The following is a 25187-nucleotide window of genomic DNA, read 5'->3' as shown; positions in this document are numbered from 1 at the left end:
GCCTTCAGAGGTCATTGTGTGACCTGTAGGGGTCGCCAGGCGACACATTTTATCACGCGCGTGCGAGGAGGCGCGTGCCCTCATAGTTTCAGTGAGGGGCCACTTGAGGATCAGCAGCTCCGAGAGCGCAGCGCACTCTGCATCCTCCAGACTCGGACCTCTTCACGGGATGAACGCGCCTTTGTTCCGGGCCTCACACTCGTGTCTGTCCCGCATCAGCTTCATGACCTGAGAAGCGACTGATGTGACGATCTTCACTCTCAAGACACTTTAGTAACGTTCTGTTTTCTGACACTATGTTCATTTACACCTGGACCTTACGTTTTTGGATATTCATTTTACCTCTGAACCTGAGGTGCCTCGGTAAGTTAAAAGTCTTGTAACTTTGAATGTGATGCTGATGTTAAAGCGCACGGATGCTCCGCGCTGCAGGCGTGAAGTTATTTATGAGCATTCAGCTTATTTCATGTAATACAGTCTAAAGTTTTGAGAATTAAGCACAATGGTCATAAAATTCGTTTAAAATAAACTTTTAAAGTTGCAACAGGAGAGTCCCGTTTATATCCTCTGACAACCTAATTCTTGTGTGTGGTAGTTAAACTTGATTTCTGTTTTTTCTTCTGTTGAAAGCACATGTTTTATAATGTCCTGGGTAAGTTTGGGTGAAATGGAGGTAGACTGCGTGTTTGGGGCGGGGGTCCCCTCCTGCAGGTTTCAGTCCCACTCAAAGCCTTTGTCCTTTCTGGGCTTGTTGACATGTGTCCCTTTGCAACACACAGTCTTGATTAAAGGTGCTTGGGTCAGACTCAAAGGGCCACTGTGTCATTGTCATGTTAATTGGACGCATAGCTTGAGGTGATCTCTCAGCTTTGTCAGTCATGCTAATTCATTTACTCTCTCTGCGGGGGGCGCGCACTGCTGAGATTTCCTGTTTTGTGCCTCTGAGGACTTGCCATTTGGTATGAAGTGAAAGGGGCAGGGGGTAAGGCTCTCAGGGCTAATCATTAGCACCTTTTACCCCCAGCTTTTGCAGTTTGGGCCATGCATTTTGTCTATGACCTCACTGATGTGGCATTGCTGTAACACTGCCCAATAAAGAATCAACAGGAACAATGCCATACAGAGTGAGCAGAGGCACTCTTCTCTTTCCAGTGCATGAGGCTGAAGAAAAGCCAAATCTTGCCTTGAGGAGCCAGATGTGCTTCATTGATCTAGCCTACAGTGCTCTCCATGAGTGTGAGGCCTGTTGGAGACATGAAGGACGACTGAGGCTGTGCTGTAAACATGCATTTATGACCAGGAAAAGTGACTGACAGCCATATTCCATATTTGTTTGCACTTCTATTCGTTTTAGCTCATGCATTTTATTCAGGAAGTCCCGTTGAGTTTTCCATCTCAATTACATGGGATTCCTAAGTACAGAACATAAAATGTACATTAAACAGTTCATTTCATTTACAGTGGAAATACACAGTTTGTGGCTCATCTTTCCTCTGCTTCCCTTTCATGGACTCCACGTTGCTAATGTAGCTTCAACCTATAAAACAGCTGGAGATGGTTATTGTTATCAAATCTAGGTGTGAGTTTCGGGGAACAGACTTTTTTTCAAGTACGATTAAAAGTCTGTTTATGTTCAGGTAATTCACATTGAAAGCATATTATTTGTTTTGATCATGATTTATTACAACAACAACAAATGATCCGCCAAAATTAGAAAAAAGTAGTGCTTTGTGTCTCCATGGTGTCTCCCAGCCCCGCTGTGTCGTACCAGGTTTACGGCAGCAACTCTCATACTGGACGGAGCAGCTTTACAGCGATTCTGTCTGGACCAGATCTAACTTGTCCACTTCATTGTAAAAAGCCTTTATCACCCGGGACAGAAAAGTCAACCGTCTTGCAGCCCATCTGGAGATAAGCTCACGTCTTCTTTCATGTGCCCCCCCCCACACACACCAAAGGTCAAAGGTGAGGTGTTTGTGTGGTTGGTGTCTTGTCCGTACTTTCGCACATGTTCTGGAAGTGAGACGACCGCTCACTGACCCCAAACCTTCCACACAAGATCAGATGGAGGGTTAAGTCATGGCAACATTCTGGTCTACTCTGGTCAATATGGTGGTGTTGTTGTTATTTACTTATATGTTTTTCACGTCATAATGTGATGGTGTCCCTGGACGCCGGGGTGCAAGATGAAACTGGCCCCAAGAATCGTTCAAGTCATAAGTGGGGTCCAGTTAAATGAACTGTTCGCATCAGAGGTGGGCAACATATGGTGGTTGAGCTGGTGTTGTGAATGTTTGAAGATTGAGTGTATCTTTGTTGTGAAAATGTTACAAAGAGCCGATAAAATTGTGTTGTAGAGTTTCGAATAAGGGTATGATTGTTCTGCGTCTTTGTGATTAATTCTACAGACATTCCTGCTGATTAAAGACATGTTTTAACACATGTCTGTTGGATTGACACATTATCGTCTGCACATCGTTATTTGGACCCCTCTGCCGTTTCCTAAGCCGCTCAGAAAGAAGTCGTTGGTCAAAAGGGGAGTTAGGAATTTAAAAGTTTGCAAGCTGGAAATGACTGATCCTTTGACTCCTCCCTCCCAGCGCGGACCCCCTCTCCTCCGCTCGGCGTGTTTTCTCACACATCGTCGGCTTAACGATCCCAGCTCCCCTCTCCTAAGTGTGTATCTACAGAACTGAGCCTCAAAGTCGCGAACACAACTATAAGCCCAGAGCAAATGGGGGGCGCGCGGGGGGTGGGATTGGAAGCCTGTGTTTGTTTACACGATGTGACAAAACAGAGGAATGGTTATCAGGAAGTGCAGTGTTGTACGGTGCTGTGTCCCAGGTCTGGTTCACATTATGGTGCAGTTGGGTCTGGGACTAATTAGCCGATTGCAGGACATTCCCAGGGACAGGCCTTGGTGTGGCGTGGCTGTGGACGTTTGAGCGGGACGCAGTAGGTGTTCAGGACTGATCCATACTCTCAGCTCGGGACGTCGCCGTATCAAATAAAAGTGTTCAAGTTGTTGTGAGGAGAAAGAACAAGATGTGACAATTATTCACGATTTCGAAAGCTTGACCAAACAACAGTTAAAGTGCCTAAACTGCATTTAAGATCAATATCTTTTGAATGTTGGTAAAAATGTTATACAAATGTTATCCCCGAGTAGCTAATTTTTAGGTTTATAATTTCACTTCCTGTTTGTAATTGATGCCATCACACTAGGAAATTACCCAGCAAACACTGGGCATAAACTCATCTAGTGTCACAATTTGTTTAATTTGAGAACTAAAAATATTTGAGAGTGACATTATTTTGATGAAATTATGTTTAGAGGGTCAAAAAAGTTGTTTCTTTAGTGCAAATTCTGCATAGATTTCGATGGGAATGAGTATGCCTTGTTTGATGTCACTTCCTGTCATTTTCTACAATTGTTTCAGTTTTCTCCACAAATAGCTACTCGATTGGTGTAAAACAATTTTATACAGAGTACAATAGGTATAAATACATAAAATAAAGTAAAAATTACAAGATTGTAAAAACCTGTCATACACACTGTAAATCTTTAATTTTCTTTCAGTCCCAATGTCTAATACATTTTTATTGAAGTGTTTGTGATGTTTTTTATTCAATCAATGAAGTGGTTAATGCAACAAAAACATACAGATGAAAACACTTTAGATTTAGATGCATTTTTTGGACTGTGAACATAATTTCCCTTCTAAATATTGTAACCTGAACAATCGCAATTATCGATTAACCAAATCATCTTGACATCTCTGCTCTCGGTACATAATTGCGGTCGATTCTTTCTAATCTGAGGCTGAATCTGTGGAACTATTACACACTGTCGTATAGTGTTTTCTTCCTGTACCAACATTTCAAACTCAATTTTGAGAAAAAGCTTTATACTAGACACCATTTTTGATGCCATGATGATAATTACTACAAGATCAAGACCATTCAAACTATGCAAGAAAGGTTCAAATGTGTCCTACTTTCAGTATCAGTTAAATACTGAAAATCTATATTTTTCAGAATCCTACACCCAAAGCAGTTTTTTGGGGAACAAATGTCCAATTTTAGTTGAGCAGATTCATACATTAATTGAATTGAATCATTGTGTAGTTAAAGAACCAGATAGTGACACGGACATTACAAGATATACGACATTTTTCTACTTAAGCTCTGATTTTGTCATGTATTAGTAGATGATGTGTCACATTGTTATTTCATCCCAAAAAAGTGTGCCGTGAATCAAAAAAGGTTTTCAAACAAAATCAGAACTTTAACATCGTCAGCGCCTCCGTTAAACCTTCCGCTATTTGAAAACCATGTGGCGATTGAGGAGTATAAGCCTAATATATGTGCTGTTTGATGAAGCGCAGCAGAGGAAGGCGATGGGGCCCAGCGACGGCCGAGGCGAGGCAAATAAGGTAGTGCTTCTTTGTTGCTTTAACCTTGTGTGAGTCTCTGTGTGGGTCAGTGAGTGGGCTCCAATCACTGTTAAGACTGAGATGATGAAGACATTTATGGCTGTGGTATGTTTCCCTTTACAATGTGCTGAGCAGCTATGTCAGGCATGCCTTTTGTTGGCATATTAGCGCAGGGACCTGACTCGACAGCCAGCCTTTTGTATCTGCTGCTCACATCAGCTGCTTGACACGAATGTATTATTAAGAAAAGTCAACAGTATCTGACCACGGACGAGGCACAACATCAACTTTGAGATAATTACGTACAAGCACATTTCAGAGTAAATTGTTCTGTAACATGAGAGGGGCACTTGTGTGGTTCCAAATTGAGAGTCATTAAAATCTAGCGATAAAACTTCTTCAAAGACTTATTATCTTCATTGCGCCCGATTAGCCTGTCATGCTATATTTATACAGTGATCAAATGGGTAACTTTGCTTCACATGGATTCCATCTGGAGACCTACTTCTTATGTATGTTTGAGATACATCCAAATGCAACACATTTAAGATTATTAAGTCACTTTTGAAGTTTTTATAACCATATTTTTTTCATAGTCAATGTGTTTTAGGTTTTTCAATCGATCCTTTGGTACTTTTATGTAAACTTGGAATGTTTTTAATTTTGTGTTTAGTGGCACTGATTAAAACTTTAGTGAAGATATAAATATACCGTATTTTCGGATTTTTTTCATAGTTTTTCCCGGGTACGACTTATACTTATATTTATGCTTATATACTTATACTCCGGAGCGACTTGTATGTAATACTATTTGTTATTTTCACACTTGCATTCGCATTTCATACTCCAGTGCAACTTATATATGTTTTAATCTTCTCTATTATGCATTTTTTGGCTGGTGCGATTTATAGTCTGGAAAATACGGTAACTTAAAATCCTCTTCATCAATGTGGAGAAAGAAAAAAATTATGATGAATCAAAAAATGTGATTCATTGTTTTGCTATATTGCCCTTCCTTCCATAGTTTTGAGAAGGATTTGTCAAAAGTCCCATCTTATCCGACACATAAATGGCCGCCCTAAACTGAACAGGAAAGGGGTCAGATAAAAAGTTTCCTCTTCATGGTGCAGTTTGGAGAGGAAGGCAGACATAACACTCCACCTCCAGGGCTTTGTGTCGGCTGCTTTTATCAGTTGTTTGGTTAGGACCACCTTTTGAACTGGCTCACATTCTGCTTCAGAGGTCAAAAGTCAGCAGTAACGTTCTGTCTCGTTACAGTATATGAAGTGTTTTTGTGAATGGCTACAGCTGTGTTTCCCAGAAGAAGAGGATGTTGAAACATTGTGTGGTGTTTTTAATCTGCGCTGATTCAAACATGTGCCTGTAATGGTGTGTTTGGACTGCAGCGCTCAGAGCCACAGGCCGAGCTCCTCAGTCTGCTCATAATTATCCTGTTAAAGTGTCCCAGGATGTGTTCTCATGTTTTATAGTGCATACTTATCTACCTGTGTAACCGTCTTAGCAGGGCCTTTCTGCCATTGATGTTTTGACGTAAGAGATACTCGTTACTTAAAGGTGCACTACACAATATATCATAATAATCAATGTAAAGATAAACTAAATATAAAGCAATGTTCTGTATCCAACAGAAATGTACTGCTTTTATTCACGAGTTTCCTTATTCAGTCTTGATTTTGGTTATGGTTTTATTATTGTTAGTTTTTAATACATTAAAACATGAACATATTAGTTTGAGAACTAAAATTACTGTGTTAAAAAATATTTTCAAATATCGCAATCATAATAATATTGCAGTACTTTAAAGCTATAATGCAATAATTTCCAATATTGTGCAGACCCAGTGCACTGTGTAACTGTGGAAGGTCTGCCACCTGCTTGTCTCCGTGGAGATGTTATTGCTTTGCCTGGAATGTTCCACAATCTAGCATTTAAGTGATTGCACTCATGTTTACTTTAACTTTTATGTGTTTCACCATGATACCATTGCATTTTAGCCACAGAGCTGACCTGAAACTTGGCCTGTTGATATCACCTGATTGTCTCCATGGAGGTGTTAACAAGTTAAATGCCATTAGTGGAACATTCCAGGAGCAATAACATGTCCATAGAGACAAGAAGCTTACAAAAATAACAAAACAAAAAAAGGGCTTTCGATATTAATGTTAATGCCATCCAATATCTGAACTGCATGAGCTGCAAACGCCCTAACGGCCTAATCAAATTAATGTCATTAATTGCACTGGTCTATAAATAACTGTGAAATGGTGGTTTATCCTTCACCTGTTTTGCATATGTATAAAAGTTAGAATAGCTTCTGAGCCTGCTGTCTGTTCAAAGGACTTTGGCTACTGCAAATAGGAGCACTGGGCTGTTTAATCACTGATTATTTTATTATGTCACTAACTGGGGCTTTGGGTTTGACCCGTAGAACATCAATAGTGTCCACAGTGGGATCCACGGTGGAGACAGAGGGTCAGACTCTCTTCATGAGACGAGACTGCTCCTATAAAAGTCTTCTGCAGTCGGCCATGGCTCTGTGGAAATATGTTAACAGCAGCTTGTCAAACTAATAGCCTCTCCCTTTTCCTTTAGAGCAGATGCTTTCTTAATCATAGAGCACAGACCAAAGAGCACAAGGAAATGTGGAGGTGTCCATTTTGATAAAAAAGCAAGCTTGTCCTTGTGGGATTTGCCCATTTCTTCTTCTAATGTTTGGGTTAAAGTGCATATGACATACTACATAGTTCATTTTGCCTATGTTCCCCAGTTTTATAATTTTAGTGAAGTTTATAATTTTACTGGTTGGACATGAGTTTATACTGAAGATCCAATAGTTATAATTTGACTGGAGGGACAGTAGTGGTCTGGTTGCTATGTCAATGAGTTAACGGTTATATTTTAGACTGGATCATGTTTTGTTTTATATCCTAAGATGAGATAGGATTAGTATGCGATACATTTGTTCTTTTAAAGTCATTGCTGCGTATATGTGTACCTACAAATTACCAATTTTCTTAACCTAAACCCTGACCTTTCCCTTTAACCTTTCTTATCCATTACCCTCAATTTTTTTCCTTCACTGATGGCACAATGACTTATGTAAAAGGGTTATAAATATTTACCACAGGTTCTATCTCACCAAACTAAGTAATAGGAAAACTTAAAGGACACAGCTAAACCGTCGACACCACTGCTTGTTTTTGCATGTACCTAGGATTTTCACAGCTTTCCCCTGCCCCTGTTGGTTTGCATGTGCTGCTGTATCATATAGAGACAGTGAAGAAGACAGTGAGAGACGGGGCAGACTAGTAAAATGTAAATGACTCAGCTTGTCCTCTCCTCGCATTTATTGTCTTGTCTTTGAGCCCCCAAATGGTCAAATATTTGAAGGGAAGTGGCTATGTTTTTATGAGATGGCCATTGTTGTTTTAACTCAGTCATGGGGATGGAGTTACTGGGCGAGTGCCTTGGCGATGGGGCTTACACAGTGAAGATAGTATCAGAGCCAGCTAAAGGGAAATTCCACTGTAGGCAAACGATACCATCTCACCACCACATTATTACGGCATAAAACACTTTTTTTTTTTTTTACAAAGATCAGGATAGTACGTTACAGATGGCACATTGAAAGAGACTTGCATTTCTGCTCAGTGAATAAAAGCTTTTTTAGTCCTACTCAACCTTAACTTTACAACTAAATATAACTGGAGAGGAAGATAAAACTTAAGTTAATCTGCATACTCAGGTAATTGGCGTTTGGGGTTGTCCTGCTGTGTGACAATGAATGTGTGAAAATAAATATAATGTGTGTATTATTTCATTTTTATATTTAAATTACCTAACATTTTGTTATTTCAGTTAATAATGTATAAATTCTTATATTTTTGCAAACTCCTTTGTCTCTGTCCCAAGTGACTTATTCCATTATTTTTAAAATAAAAGTGTTGCAGTCACATCGAAGGACACTGAGTGCTTTTTGTTAAAAATATAAAGAAATTAACTTCTACTATGTGTGCTTTATAAAGGACACTGCTGTGCAAAAAAAAGACATGATCTAGTTTCGACTGATTGCACAAAAACTGGATGTAACGTCAAGTGCCCAGTTATATTTATTTCTTGTACAATTTTCTTTACCTTCTGCTATACCTTTACCGTGACCACTTTTGCCAAACCTTCCTCATGACTTTGAGAACATTTCTGATTGCAAGTTTTATTTAAGTAGGAGTAAAGTGTGTAAAATAGACTGTAGGTAAAGATTTAAAAAATGGAGCGCTGTATAAGGCGATCCAGCGGACGTTTTTAAAAGTGTGATGTAAAAACCACACGAGACAAAGTATCTATTGTTTTAGTTCCACACAACTCTTAGCACTCTTTACTGCAGGCTTTTTCCAATCTAATTAGTCCTGATGTCATTGTTTTCTGCTCAGGAAAAGTGTCCAGAATTGTGTGTGTTTGTGAGTCCACGTAGCATTAGCTGACCCGACTGCTATTTGCCTTGTTTCACTTGCCACATTATCGTTTGTCACTCTTAGCAACATGCTCCATTTGTTTGAAGAGAGAAGAATGCATCTGTAAACCTCTTTAGAAAACATTTCACATCTGTCTCTGGAATTTAGTGGGTTTTTATTTTATCTTTTTTATCAACCCTTTTTCTGCAGCTTTTGCAAACACGACTTGAGCTTTGTCGTTTGACGTACCTAACGAGGCGGAAATCGGCATTGCAGTTTTCTTTTTCTTTTTTTGGCCCGGAGATTTTCATTTACTGGACAGTTATAGTGTGAAATGGGAAGAAAAAGAGAGGAGAGACATTCGTGTATAGCAACCACACATGTGCAAAGCCCTTAACCACTGCACCATTGGCGGGCATAGTGCTGCAGAAGTCAACATACTTGTTTTAGTTATTTATTCATTTTACTTCAATATTGTGATTTAAAACGTATAGAAATAATGACCCACCGGTGTCAAAGACTATAATAGCAGACAAAAGCATAATGTGTCTTGTAAAGCTTTGGCATCTCCAAACACAAATGAAATGTTCACCATCTTTATGACTTTAAACATTTGTTCAGAGTAGTGAGTGACACACCTCCATATTAACTTCACATTTGTGTTGGTCCTGCTGAACGCGCGTAGCTTCAGATTCCTCTGGTACATTGACCTCTTCTGCTTTACAGCATGTTATAACTGAGCCATGGCCCTTTCACAATAAATAGAAGTTAAATTTTTGACGGGACCAGCCTGGCGACTTAGTAATACCACATTCCATCACATCAGATCCAGACTTTCCATCTCCGTCTTAACCGGCTTGGGAGACTAATAATTCAGGATTTCCGCTCTCATTTTTTCCCTGTCTCTGTTGTAGCCCAAATGACCAGACGCCTGCAGCTCATGGTGGTGGTAAAAGGGCTTCTCCTCAACATTAGCCTGTCATTTAGTTTATGGTGGGGCTGTTAGCCGCTTCGCAATTCGTCTGCTGTTCGTCTGCTATTCCTGTTCAAACTGGTAACATTCGCCTTACACCAAGTAAAGATCAAAACTGCTGTTTGGTCTTTGTAATAGGGCCCCCTGCTTAACTTAATTAAATTGTGGTTGGACAAAGCGCTTTGCAAACTGTCTGTCATCACCTTCTTGATGAAAACCCCAAAGAAAACAATCTCAAATCATGAATACTTTCACTAGAGACCGGCGACATTGTTGGCATGGTAGAAGATCCGTCGGAAAGCAGCTGTCAGTTATACAGTACCAATTAGGCTTTCATTGAGCTGCCAAAAAAAGGGGAGAAACCTGGTATTTTGTCGACATATGTGTGAAATCCTTGGCCCTCTGTGAAAGCTAAATAATGGATATTGGAGGCTCATTGTGTAGCGAGCCTTCGACACTGTAACTTTGTTTATTATCTAGTATTTGGATCTTTCAGTTTCTCGCATAATGTCCTTAAACTGGTCTGAGCTTGAGCTGATCAATGGTGTCATGTTTGGTCTGCACTAGCGTGTACTTCTAGTTTGTTTATTATTAAATTAATTTGTAGTTGTAATTTACTTCTAGACTGGAGGCTATAGTGTCAGCCCTCCGCACAATTTAAATTAATAAAAGGAACAAGTCAGTTGATTATTGATTGTAAACTGCAGCGCCGGCGTTGAATAAAGGAGAATAAAGATTACTCACACATGAATGAATCACTCTAAATACAACAATTATGACATGGTTAAAAGCTGTTAAAAGTCAATTAGGCATTATATGTCTCCTTTAAGGATGGCACATCTTTGGGCTTTCTTACAGTAAAGAAACCCTCTTAGCTGTGAAACTGAGGAGGGCCAGTCTAAATCCCAGAGCAGAAAAATGAGCTTCTTACCGGTGGCACAGACAGAAAGAGCTCACAGTGTGGTCTGAACTGGATCTAGAGAAAAGAGAGCTTGACCAGAACTTGACATTTTCGACCAGAGAGATAATGCATGGCATCAGTCCAGCGCTGTATCTAGAAGTATCAGGGTGTAAGCTGCAGCAGGGCAAGTGGCAGATGAACAGATACGACTCAGGGCCAAGCACCGAGAAATGAATCTACGGAACATTGTAAGGTCTAAACATTATTTTCTTTCCAGTGACACTTAAAGAATACTATGGTAATTACAAGCGGTCACATAAAAATGCATCCAGCCTTAGATTTGTTTTCCAGCAGTTTGTTGTACTTATAGTAAGGGTTAATAATTGTCAGCCAAGAGGTCAAGACTATTCGTTCATGGCCTCGACCCACAGGCACACAGTTAGAGTCGGTATACTACATCAATTCAACTGATTAAAAATAGGGTCCATAAAACACTAGGCATAAATTACTCCTTTAGTTACCCGCTCCTCCAAATGCACAGCCTCACAAACTCATGCAACATTAACATTTCAACTTAAGCACGCAGTTGTTCCAAGTAAAAACTAAATGATGGCTCCGTGTGGATTTCAGGGCAGTCCATAAACCGCTCACCATTTTGTAGAAAGAGGCAGCTCTGGTTTAGTTTTCAGTCAAGTTTCCTGCTTTGACACTGCCCTGTGGTTCTCCGCTCAATCCTGAGGTTTCTTTATGCCAACGTCATTTGACATATGCCTCGGAGTAGCTTTAGATTACAGGTTCACATATGAATTACATTTTGCATACATTTTAGTGTGCTTTGTGAGGTTCTTAAAGATGAGCCCTTGGAAGGGTCAGATTTGAGGGCAGAAAGGCGTGCAAGAAAGATGTAGTGATGTGTAGAGTTACGGGGGGCAGCCAAAACGCTTTTGCACTCTCAGACATTTAAGTAAAAGAGGGAAGGAACATGTTGAGGTGTGCCAGAAGGCCCTCAGTCCAAACCCCAGTAGATGGAGCCATGGCCTGGCCTCTTCGCTCTCAATGGGCTCTTTCATGGCAGAGGCAGCAGCCAGTTGGAATGCGTGAACCAGAAGTTGCATTCAGCGAGGGAGAAAAACGCATCCCAACAATCCCTCATTTTGTACGTTTGTGGATAGTTATAATCAATCTTGGCTCGGTGTGACCCGGGCAATAAGACTGGTTTGGACTGTGCTAAAAAAGCATAAGAGTGGAAAAGTCTGAATTCAGTGTCAATGCATTTGTTTTTTTGATGTTTTGCTATGAGAAATAAGAAAATATCAGTAAGTAAAAAAAAAAAATTATATTGGGCCTACCCGACATTTCAAATGTGTTAATATGTTTTTTGCACTATAAGATTTACGGTATAAAGTAAATCTTGGTACAACCAAGATTTACTTTATACCGTAAATCTTATCTTATCCTGAATAAGAAACAAATAATTCTGGAAAATAATTAGCAATTTTTGGTTACAGTTTTAACAGACCTACTGGGCATAATATAACATAATTTGAGTAATTATTACATCATTGATTGCGTGTCCTTGGTATTGTTGACCATTAAAAGCACAGACGTGGACTATTCTACAGCCCCATTATAAAGACACTTTTCTGCACACATTTTAGGATGTTGAAAGATACAACTGTCTTATGTTTATGGCCTGAGTTCTCAATGGTGCTTTACACACAGATTTATACCAGATGGTACCAGTGGAACTGGGAGACCAAGGATAAAACAATGGTGTACTGGCACTTTTGTTTGCAAGGCTGTTTAAAAGTTCAGACTGATACTGCCTAATACTATGAAACATTTCACAGAGTTTTATCAGGCAAGTCAGAGCTTAGATGGAGATGAGCTGAGGAACATGACCAACATGTTTAATGTATGTGATACAGAAGTACTACTCGGGTCCCAGAGAGGGAAGTGTGGCTACTGCATGGAATGTCATATGGTTTTGTTCACTCACGTCTTTGGCACCACCAATTTCCTCCATCACCCACATCTGTGGGGCACATGTGTTGTATCACAGAGAGACAGGAGCCCGCGCCAAGTCAAGTCGAGCTAATAGTCGATGCATACGTTGTGTGCATTGACAAGCACCTGGGCCTGATTAGCTTTCAGGGAGAGCAAGCCCCAATCAAATAGAACAGGCAGGGTATCTATTACGCTTATTCCTCATAAAAAGTAGCGTACTTGAATGTGCATTATTCTTGAAAGATGAAGAGATTGTAATAAATGTGTGTTAACTTATGGAATAGTATGGTGAAAGATGTACAGTATTAAAGCCTTACAGGGGGTTTCAAATGTAGAAGTACAGTATTTTCCCACTGTCATGAGTTAGTTTACATTCACTGACAGTTGATTGTCTTTGCAGCTGACCTGGGTCTGTCAGTGGAGCCTGAAGGTTTGGCCGAGGCCCAGAGTGGAGCAGCACCTACAGCGGAAGGTAACATGCAATCATTAACCAATTCCATTTATACTATAACTTGTCAAAAGAAAAAGGCCCTGTAATGGCATTTTGCATTCTTGTAAGACATCATTATTGAATCTCACATTCTTAACAGGTTACGTTTCATTGTTTCTTTGGGGCTTTGTATTCTAGTGAGTCAATTTTGGATGAAACCATTGCTTTCATCGGTTATGCTTGGCTAATCTTTATCTCCAGCTAAGCACATGTCACTTCTTTAACATTAACAAACATGTTTTTCTATACATAAATGTTGCCAAACTAAAGGAGCTACAAGAAAGTAGATTTTCTTACTGTTCAAATACCCTGAAACATAGTCATTTAAAGGAAATGTAGCCTGCGCTCAACAATCACAGCTGAACCTGTTTTGCAGAGCCTTAACCTGTAGATAGAGGACTCATACAGTTTTCTCCTTCTCAGTTTATGAACAGGCCATGCCTCACTGAGCTGCAGAGGCTGCACTAGCAGGTAGAGATGATTCATCTCAAAGGGAGGATGCATAGGTTAAAACACACTGGATTTCAGCTTTGAAACTGGCAAGACGAATGAGAGACGTATGTGAGCCTCATTCTGCTTTTTGATTGGACGGAAAACACCAAATTAGCATAAACAACTTGGACATCATGTCCCATGTTTTTGTAATTATAATTGTTAGTTGTAATTTTTAAGTATTCCCTTGTTAAATAACAAAGATTTAACTCAATAGTAAAAGGTGATTTATTGAACCTTTATGTACAAAATCTCCCCTGAAGTCTGCACCAATGAGAGCCCCATTGTTTCTCCCCAACAGCAGTGACACACTGCACTGAGCCACACGTTCAGAGACGTTTCCACGAACACGCTCTGTTTATTTGGGTTTGGTCCCACACAGACACTGTTCTGTTGCCACTAATACTAACCAGTGCAGGCAATGTATATTTATCTACAACTGAAAACTACTTCGGACAAATACCCAGTTTCCCTACAAAATACAGCTGTTCAAGATCCATAATCGTTATATAAGTGTAAGCTGTTGTCAATTGTTCACCTCCAATCAAAATGTCAGGTAGAGTAGTTGGTGCAGAGTTTCTGCAGCACACAACATGGTGGGTGTTCATTCTCCGAGCTCTTGAACATCAATCATGCTATAATTTAAGGGGAAGCTTCAGTGCTGTTGCAACAGGGTCTGTTTAGTACCAGCTGAGGAAATGAAATGGTACAATGTAGGCGTTTTTGGTTTTGACCGTCCAAAAAGAGCAGCAACACTATTTCTCTGTGCAATTAAAATGTACTTTTAAATCTATAGTCTTTCTTTTATTTTATAACCTTACAGAGGCAACAGTTGTTGTTTTTTTAAGATGTTTGTGGCCTGTAGTCTTTATTGACAGGAAAGTACAGAGTGAATTGGGGGATGAGAGAGGGGAGGACATGCAGTAAATTGTCTGAGTCGGGAATCAAACTCACGGCACTGTGGCCGGCTGCACTTTGAGCCTGGCATACATTAGGGCTGCAAATAAAATTACTAAAAATAATTGTAATCATATTTTAATAATCGTAATTGTTATCTTACTATGTAGACTCCAAAACATACTTTTATAACAAAGACAATGACACAATTATCGAAAATAGAAATAAGAGTACTGATTTTTATCAATAATAAAACATAATCATAAATACATATTCATTTGGTCAAAATGTATTTCAAAAGTCTCAAAGTACAAATAAATAATCATTTGACTCGTCGACTAATTGGAAAAACGAATTGCTGACCCGTCGTCCATTGCCAGTTTATTGCAGGGCAGTTACAAACAGTCAGACGAGTCCTTGGCCTCTCTCTTTGTGCAGGAGATGTTCGCACCAGTGTCATTGTGTCTGACGATGCTTCTAACCACTTAACTACTTAGTGGATGTCACTGGTTGCATTAGGACTGCAAATCCAAACGATAAATGCACCCGGTCGACAGATGAATCCACCGATGTTGTTCACACGGTCTCTCGGCTTCACCTCGTGTGTGTTTTGTGGCTTGGTTTTCCCACACACCTTATATCTCACGTGTCACTTCTCACCAGCATTTCAACACATCAGCACGCTGTTTTTGCCCTACAACCACGACAGATATTCTTGCTATGATTGACACAAGGATAGCCATATCGGGGAGACTTGTTAACCGTGACCCCGCTATTTTACCTGTCATTCTCCAGCACCTCATCCGCTCTCATTTCTTGGGCAAACACACTGATGGTTTAAAGCTGAGCATGCTTTAGGAGCTGTGCCAAAGCACTAGCTTTGAGAGAAGGCTGCTTTTCATTCATTACCTCTGTCTCTTGGGGATAGTACTAATCAATCAAGCACTTCAGCCTTGATATCTGAGACAGTGGTGCCTTTACAAAAGTCTTTTACTAGGCTCAAAGTAGTTTGGCTTTTGACCATGCGTCCCTGCGGATCAGTGGAAGTGGGTCCAGGATGCTTGCTGTTGTTGGCTTGCGTTACATTACACAAGGAGACACTTGGTTGATAAGAAGTACGCGTATTAGCTATGAGGCATGTTTGTTTATATGCTTTATATTTTAAAAGCGCACGGTGTAACATGTTGGTTTTGGCCATGAATGTTCCTCAGTAACACGTTCATCATAATGGAAACAAGCAGGCCAAGTTGCGGGTCGGATCTGTGTGATAAAAAAAATTAAATAAATGCAAGATGAGATGGTTCAATGCCATACTGTGGAACATTTCAGGGTAAGCAATAGCATCCTCATGAGAAAAGCGAGACCCTTTACCTGTCACATAGTGCACCTTTTAACACTCTAAACCTGTCTGTAAAAACTGAGCAAGATGGTCTCAAAGGCATTTGTTTGTGCCTGTCCCAAACCTGGATAAATGCAGAGTTGTCATGGTAAGTTCAGTGTATAGCTGTTTGCAGCCCTTCCACAGAGCCACATGCACAGTTAAAAACCTTTATAATTAAAGAGCATGGGCGGTGACCTCTTCTCTGTGTATCTGGCAGTGCGGTGCTTTTCTCTGATGATCGCTAACCAGGATTACACTGCTCATTTTCCATTGCATAAATTCACAATCTTGGCAGAGGTTCAACGCGGCTCTAAATGCAGGGTACTCTGCTGTCTCTGTGTTTATTAACTACTCACTCAAACTAAAGCTTTTTTTCCCTTATACAGTAATACACTGCTAAATTTCTTTTGTTAAAATGCTCAAACCTTGCTCCTCCCCAAGCTGGATGTCCAATCCAAACACGTCAAGTAACCTTTCTTAACTTGCTTATCTTTTTAATTTGTTGGCCTAAATCAAGGTTAAAAGGCTGAAATAAACACACCTGTAGATATGATGTCATTCATTAAATTAACTTTTTAGTTGAAATTTAAAATATCAATATTTAACAAAAACTCAGTGTTTGTCTGCGTCTGACTCTGTTTAAAGAGGAATTGTTCAAATTAAGAGTTGGTAAGCAGCCAGAGACTTAAGTTTAGCTGACTGTGAGAGGAAACAGGGCTGACTCTTTTCCTATGGGAATATGACTGGACCCCTGCCCACTCAGCAGTGGCCTGTTAACTTTTGTTCTGTTTCACCTTTGTTTGTTTTTCTTTCTTGAGTTTGTGGATGTTCTTTTTCCATTACTTAAGGCCATTTATCCAGTCTCATTTCATCTCCTGACAGCAACACTCTCTGCAGCCTGGATCTCTAATCAGTTCTTGGAAGTCGATTAGTTTTTTTGGAACTGTTGAGAGCTTGTGGGAGACATCCCAATGGTACAACGTCAGATGTAAAAAAAAAATACAATATGCATAAGAGATACATTATTTAATTGTCATTGACTAAAAGCAAACCCTGCATGATGGTTAAGGATTGTTTTATATACAGTATGTCTAAATACCCTTAGGATTAAATGTGTATAATACAGATAATGCATGTGTATAATACATTTTCAATATGAAAACTGAACTAACAACTCAAAATATTGTCAGTGTGGACAACATGACTCAGTGGCTGGCTCTCCTTTTGCTTTTAGTCACTGTTAATCATGGTCTGTCTATGGCGTGTAAACGCGCTGCTGCATGCTGTCGCTTAAAAAGGTTCACTTCGAACTCCAGATGACTTTCCTCAAATATATACATTTTCAATAGAGAACCAGACCACCCATAAACCATAGATAGACCTACACACAGTCTTGCCGAAACTTAAGGTAAATTCATCATATCCACAAAGGTCGATTATGAAGTATATGTTTCGCTCTAAAATGCAAACATCCTCTATCTTCACATTTTCCAAAGCAGACACAATCTGCGGTGGAGAGAGGAGGAAATATGTCTGCTTAGTGTTCTGTTTTCCCAAAGACAGATACGGCTACAGGCCTTGGACTGTCACTTCTTATGAATGTCTCTGTCCTTATGGGGAACACATTTACTACTTTAACATAGAATTTACTGAGTTCTCTGCAATAATAGATATACATATGAAGTTATGGAATGTATCATCCCAAAGCAGTTTATAATATTAGACACTGACAAAGGACCATGGATGGGGTTTTATGAATAAGAAAAGCCACATAATACAAATAGATAAGCATGTAATAAATGTGCAGACTTAAACAGTTTGATGGGACAGACAGACGCAGGTTCCATAGCAAAAAACTATTCTGTCAAGTCTCATTTGAAATGAACTGAAGAAGCTGCTTGGATGAGTGGCAAAACGTTTTCCCTCTTAAAACTTTTGTCCACTTGACAGAAAACTTGTCCAGTTGAAAGAATAACATTTTCTTTTGCTATATTTGATTAGCCAGTTGACCCAAAACTATAAGCCTCAACATTATGTTCCTGCCAATTCCCATAAACGAGTAAAACCAAATACAATTCACAAAGCAACGCTCTTTTAACAAAATTAAACATTATCACATAAATTGTCCCTAGATTGCAAAAGATTTCACCTAAAAATGAATGGTAATTATGAACTTATCAGTCATTATCATTCTCACACGTGAAACATCGCATTTGATTCACCCAAATGAAGTCACATTATGTTTCTAATATTTTAACACAATACATCATTTCTAAAGTGAGCCGAATCTCATCAGCTCAGAAATAATTACACATTGAGTTGAGACACTTTGGCAGAGCAAGTTTCCAGGTGTCAGAACATTGGAGCGTTTAATGATTTGAGCACATGTTCACTAGTTTGTTTGTCTCGTCTGAAAAGAATTGAGCATAATCATTTTTGTCAAGATTCAAATTTGGCATAAAAGCCATCTGCCCTTCTAAGATGCTATTGTTTAGCTTTGAGGCAGCCAAGTGGGTTGAAACATCAACATATTCTGATTCCAGTTTCCTTTGAGCACAGCCCACAGGCATTTAGCTCGGCTGTAGTAGAAAAGATGTTTGTGAGAAGTTAAACATGTACAAGCCTTTTCATTATGGCCCTCATCACTTATTCTTTCTGTATGTGCAGATTTATTTGCACAGAATACAGTAGAACAATTATAAACTGTGGTGGGAAGTCTAAATACTGGACTTGAAATGTTCTCAATGAATGTAAAAGTGTTGATCTGATGGGCAGTTAACTAACAACTTCTACACTACTGTAATTTTAGTAGTACTAGGAGTGGTCAAACAGGAGAAGCTGAATAATTTGACCATATTATTTTATGCACTTGCGTGTTGATTTTACTGTGTTAGTACTTACTCCTTTTTATATTTCTCTCCTGCAGGTTATTATCTTGAGTTCTTAGAGCCAGTCAACAACATCACACACTTCCAGGGCCAGACAGTGACACTGCAATGTAAAGTGGCCGGGAATCCTCGCCCCACAATCCGCTGGTTGAAGAATGACGCTCCCGTGGTCCAAGAGCAGGGGCGCATCACCATCCGCAAAATGGAGTCGGGGTCCAAGCTTCGGATTCAAGACCTGGACACCACAGACACGGGCTACTACCAGTGTGTTGCGTCCAACTCACACAAGGCCATCACTGCAACTGGGGTTCTCTACGTCAAGCTTGGTATGTATTGTAGGCCTATTACTGGTGCCATTCTAAAATCATGGGCTTGTTAATGTATATGTTTTACTTTTTATTCACAGGTCTCATGCCCACTCATGGACCACATGAACCGTAAGTGACAGTTTTACTAAACAGAAAGACTGACACAGATTAGTTGGTTATCATGTTTTTTTTTTATTTAATAGTTTTCTTTGCAATGGTCATAGTTTATTGAGGTAAAAAAACAGTTCTTGAGTAATATAAATGATGCAAGGGGTCAGAAAATGACTGTGTACTGTAATAATCATAGTTATTGTACCATTGACAATAATTCATGTCACATTTGCAGGGCTTGTCTCATATTTTAAATAGGTTACATTTCTTGTGTAATGTTTGCATGCCCAAAGCAAAAACAGACATGCACAGACTTGTGAACTAGCAGTCATACCTTCATTGTCTGGCTCTGACGAGTCGACCTGATTGAAGATGTGTTACGCTGCTATGACTGATACTAGCGCTGTCAGCGTTTACTGGACAGTTAGCTTTTCTTCTTGTGACCGGACACAGGCATCGCTCACTTAAGTCTCTCCCATCGGTGGTGTGGACAGGCCTGCTTTGAACTGGAAATTATGCTCATTCATGTCCTCAGCTTCAAATTGTTTCTTTTGGATGCTTATCTCATCAACTATTTTTTATGGCCCCTTTAAGGTCTTTTATCTGCAGTTGAGGGGGGGTAAAAGGGTGGCTCCATGCCTGGCCAGTCCAAGTCCGGGCACATGCACAGGTGAGGTACAAAAAGGTACCTGCAGTTTGGGATTCTGCAAAATACCTGAAATAGGACCACAAGTGAGGGCTGTTTTATAGTGACTTCAGCTTAATAGCCTTTTTCAAACAAAAAAGTTGTGGATTATTATTGTAAGGCGATGCCTGTATAGAATTATGGCATATATATGCATACATATAGATTATAGTAATTGTAAAAATTGTATTTTGAACCATAAAGCATCCTCAAGCCTCAACCCAGTGTTTGGAGAAGGATTTCCGGCAAGTTGGGTGGAAAAAAATACATTATGTGATAAATGCTCTATTAAGCCATAAAGAAGCTTTAACATAACACAGAGCCGACCCAATGTCTAAACAGCTGTGGCCTATACACAAACTAAACTAGAGCTGAGAGGAGAGGGGACCATTTCTGTAAACAAAATCTTTCTTGTCCTGCTCACTTGAGTCTTGTTTGAACGAGCACCTTCTATGAGAAAACATATTGAAAGTGATTATTTTGTTGTAGTGTAGCTATTACAAAAAACATTACATTTTCTGTATTTGTTTCAATTTTTGAGATGAATTGACCCTTGAGATCTCCATTACCCCATCTCTTTTTCGAGGGGCTCCTTTTGACCATGTAATAAAGATTTGGTCTGAGATCTCTTTTCCTTCAAGTAGTTTTATTGAATAAATTGTTCCAACAAGGTGATACTTAAACAGAGATTGGGTCATTTAAGGTTAATTCCTAAATGTAATTTTGTACCATTGATAGCAATTTGCAGGCAATGTTTAAAATAGTGTGAAATAAAAGCTCTCTCTGTGTTTTCTCATATCACTCAATATAATTACCAGGACCATGCAAATTTGATTGCAGCACAATGAAAAACACCTCCCCACAAAATGGAAATGCTGAGTCGAGCAGATACCTCTTCTTTTAAGTCTTGTTTGTTTTGGGGATCAGGCCTTAAGTTGGGCCTTAGAGTTAAGTTTTACACAAACAGAGCATAGGCAAACCCAGCAGAGAGCCAACTTTAAAAAACAAGGTGAGTTTAGTGACTTTAATCTATTCTATCTTCCTAAACCTGCCCTCTTTTTGTGTCTGCATCCTCTGCGCTTTATTTTAATTACAGTACTTATGTTGGTCATACATGTTGCCAATGCCTGATCTCGTCAGCTCCAGGAAGCTAAGCAGGACAGGGGCCGGTTAGTACTTGGATGGGAGAATGTAGGACCTTCCAGGTGCCACAGAGGGGTGCTTGAGGAAATGTGGTTATGTCCTTTGGTAAGACATGTCACCCAAATTGTCTAGTAAAGCACTTTGACTTGAAGGTGGACAAGTGTTGTATAAATATACTGCAATAATAATGTTGTATATATATTGCATTCAATCTTGCTACTGTGCTTTCTTTGTATAAAACCAAGTCTATAAACAGTTGATAATATATTTCACTCACTTCTGTCTTGTAGGTCTAATGAAAAAGGTTTCTGCCAGCCATATCGAGGCATAGCCTGTGCTCGATTCATTGGTAACCAAAGCATCTATGTGGAGTCTCTGCAGATGCAGGGGGAGAGTGAAAATCGTATCACAGGTCTGGAAAGGCAATCTACTCACATGTGTGGTGACACACAACAACTTTTAATTACTGTTGTTTCTGAATGCTTTTCTAGCCGCCTTTACAATGATTGGCACCTCCACTCACCTATCAGATCAATGCTCCAAGTTTGCCATCCCTTCTTTTTGCCACTACGTCTTCCCTCTTTGTGACGAGGGATTCCGTGGACCACGTAAACGCCAGCTCTGTCGAGACGAATGCGAAGCTTTGGAAAACGACCTGTGCTATGCAGAGTATTCCATCGCCAGATCTAATCCCATGATATTAATGCAGTTACAGCTTCCCAACTGCCACCTGCTGCCACGGCCCGGTACACCTGAAGCCACCTCTTGCATGAGGATAGGAGTCCCACATGAAAAACTGGGATCATGTAAGTTTTAGTTTACAGTTTATACATCTGACTCAGGTTTGGCTATTGTGAGATTCACCTTTTTTTTGTTTGCAGACTCCCCCACAGACCACAGCTGTTACAATGGAAGCGGCGCCGATTACAGAGGCACTGTGAGCATCACCAGGTCCGGACACCACTGCCAGCCCTGGAGCGCTCAGTATCCGCACAGTCATCACCTCTCTCAGGACTATCCCGAGCTCTGGGGCGGGCACAACTTCTGTCGAAATCCAGGAGGGCAGATGGAGGCCCCCTGGTGCTACACACTAGACCCGCAGGTCCGGGTGGGCCTGTGTGACATCCATCCTTGTCGTAAGTTGTATTTTCTCATTATTCCTCAGTATAAAATACAGTACCTGGAAACCCCACAAGTAAATATCTTGGTATTTCTTGTGTTTTCTTTGTTTTCCCATAATTAAAGTATTGTCTATTAAACATCCTTCTGTTTCTGTAAGCTACTCTTTGCTGTTGCGTGAAGACATGTGTGTCTTAGTTTATTGGCATCGTTGAAAAGCAAATCTGTATCCTCAGCTGTAATTTATTATTGTGTTTCTTTTGTGCAGAACCTCCTGAGAACCCTAGAAAGGAGATCCTGCTCATCCTCATCCCTGCTGTTGCCATCCCTTTGGTTGTCGCTTGCCTCTTCTTTTTGGTTTGCATGTGTCGCAATAAGCAAAAAACATCCAGTGACACACCATCTCGTTGCCAGCTAAACAACTCGCCCACCCAAGATGTAGAACTCTCACAATTGGCTCAGCAAAAACACCAGGTAACCCCCAATATACTACAATGGATTATCTCTTTTAGTAATGTAATACTTTATTATATGAACACTGACAGAGACTTTTTTGGGGTTTGCAGGCCAAATTGAGAGAGATCAACGTGTCAGCTCTGCGGTTCATGGAGGAGCTTGGCGAAGACCGTTTTGGAAAAGTGTACAAAGGTCAGCTGTACGGTTCTGCACCCGGTGAGCAGACACAGGTGGTGGCCATAAAGACTTTGAAGGATAAAGTTGACTCCTCTCTTTGTGAGGAGTTCCGACATGAGGCCATGCGACGCCATCATCTGCAGCACCAGAATATTGTCTGTCTATTGGGAGTGGTCACCAAAGAGCAGCCATTGAGCATGGTCTTCTCCTTCTCTAGCATGGGAGACCTCCACAAGTACCTGGTTATGCGCTCCCCTAACTCTGATGTCGGCAGCTCAGATGATGGCAAGACCGTGAAATCCACGCTGGAGCAAACAGACTTTCTTCATGTCATCACTCAGATTGCTGCTGGGATGGAGTACCTCTCAAATCAACAGGTTGTGCACAAAGATCTCGCAGCTCGCAACATTCTTGTCTCTGATAAACTCAGTGTCAAAATCTTGGATCTTGGTCTATATGGAGATGTATACTCAGCTGATTACTACAATCTCATGGGGAATCACTTCCCTATCCGTTGGATGTCTCCAGAGGCTATCATGTATGGCAAGTTCACCCCAGACTCAGACATCTGGTCATATGGTGTTTTGTTGTGGGAGATCTACAGCTATGGTCTGCAGCCTTACTGTGGCTACTCCAATCAGGATGTCATTGAGATGGTTCGTAACCATCAGCTGCTGTCCTGCCCAGATGACTGCCCATCCTGGGTTTACACGCTAATGCTGGAGTGCTGGAGTGAGTTTCCTGGAAGAAGGCCTCGCTTCAAAGACATTAATGCGCGTCTGCGCTCCTGGGAAAACCTGACCAGCTACAACAGTTCTGCCCCTACATCCGGCAACAGCAACACCACCCAGACCAGCTCCTTGAGCACCAGCCCTGTCAGCAACATCAGTATGAGCACAGCCAACGCCTCAAGATACGCCAGTCCCAAAAAGACCTCCTCCCCATTCCACCAACCCCAGTTCATCCAAATGAAGGGTCAGATGCATCGGCCCATGGTTCCTCCCCAGCTCTATATCCCAGTCAACGGATACCACCCCATGCCAGCATACCCTTACATGCAGAACTTTTACCCCATGCAAATTCCCATGGCCATGCCCCACCAGCAGATGCACCACGCGCCTCAAATGGTGACCAAAGCTGGTTCTCACCACAGTGGAAGTGGGTCTACTTCTACAGGCTACGTCACCACTGCTCCCTCCAACACGTCAGCCACAGAGCGTGCTGCTCTGTTAAATGACGACAAGGCAAACCACGAGGACTTAGTGGACGGAGCGTCACAGGAGGAACGGGACCAGCATGAGGACTTGCCAGTGCCAGAGACAGAGTTACTTGGCGACAGTGAGCCACAGACTGAAGAGCTCGTCATCCACTTATCTAACTCATAAGAAAAGTTTAGTATGAAGAGTAGTACATATAAACACAAAATGAAGTGAATGGAGCTGATTAGCAAATTCTTATTGTTCTTTTTTCTTGATGGGACTGGAAAGTATGGAAGTTTTTCACCTCCAGCTCTTGTATCATGGTTTTATCAAATTGAAAACATTGTTGCTCTGATCATCTAAACTGTATAAATATGCACTAATGTTGCTGTGCAACCAACAAAACTACATTCTTCGGAATCCCAATGACAATCTGACTCTGATGTGACTTTGTGTTCACTGGTGACTGAACCTCAAATATTTGATGAGACTATTTAATATTATTTTTGCAAGTGGAGGAACAGAAACAAGAATGTATTCAACAGGATTTCTCACACAAAGTTGAGACTTGCATCTGCAACGAACTGTACAGAACTGCATAAACGAATGTACTTTTGTCTGAATATTAGTCGATAGATTAATTTTTTAAGCTTGTAGTTTCACTGCCGGCTTGTTAAATAATATTTTATTGTTTACCTCCATGTACATGGAGAATTCAATAAAAACATTTGTAATGGTTGTTTTGGCTAGATGATGCATGCCAATATGTAATGATTGCTCTCTTCATATTCATTTGAGAGAATTTAGCTATTGACTATATCAACAACACAGACATTTTGGTAACTTTCATGTGGAGGCTCAGGCTGCAAATACAGGTTTTTATCATGCACACAACCCACATCATGCTGACGGGCCTGAAGTCTATGGACTTCTCACAACATGCACAGGTAAAGCCTCTCCTCGTTTGTCTTATACGAGTGGAACTATAGGCCTGGCCACGATAGTAAAACTAACCATTCTACAACTGAATATGCAGCCAAGATACTCAGCATAGT

General features: G+C 40.5%; 1 protein-coding gene across 1 annotated transcript; it reads left to right on the top strand.

Annotated features, from left to right (window-relative positions):
* Window positions 1-166: 166 nt before the first annotated feature.
* On the top strand, window positions 167-24883 carry ror2 (receptor tyrosine kinase-like orphan receptor 2). The gene is made up of 9 exons (XM_072454032.1): window positions 167-363; window positions 13187-13258; window positions 18973-19260; window positions 19341-19371; window positions 21472-21593; window positions 21673-21987; window positions 22063-22317; window positions 22569-22774; window positions 22867-24883. Exons 1-9 carry the CDS (start codon window positions 297-299, stop codon window positions 24316-24318), a joined length of 2808 nt encoding a protein of 935 aa, XP_072310133.1. The 5' UTR covers window positions 167-296; the 3' UTR covers window positions 24319-24883.
* Window positions 24884-25187: the final 304 nt, after the last annotated feature.

The sequence above is a fragment of the Eucyclogobius newberryi genome, unplaced genomic scaffold, assembly GCF_026437365.1.
Source record: "Eucyclogobius newberryi isolate DKJ021-1_F unplaced genomic scaffold, fEucNew1.0.hap1 SCAF_2, whole genome shotgun sequence".
NCBI lineage: Eukaryota > Metazoa > Chordata > Actinopteri > Gobiiformes > Gobiidae > Eucyclogobius > Eucyclogobius newberryi.
This window is presented reverse-complemented; position numbering and strand designations above follow the sequence as displayed.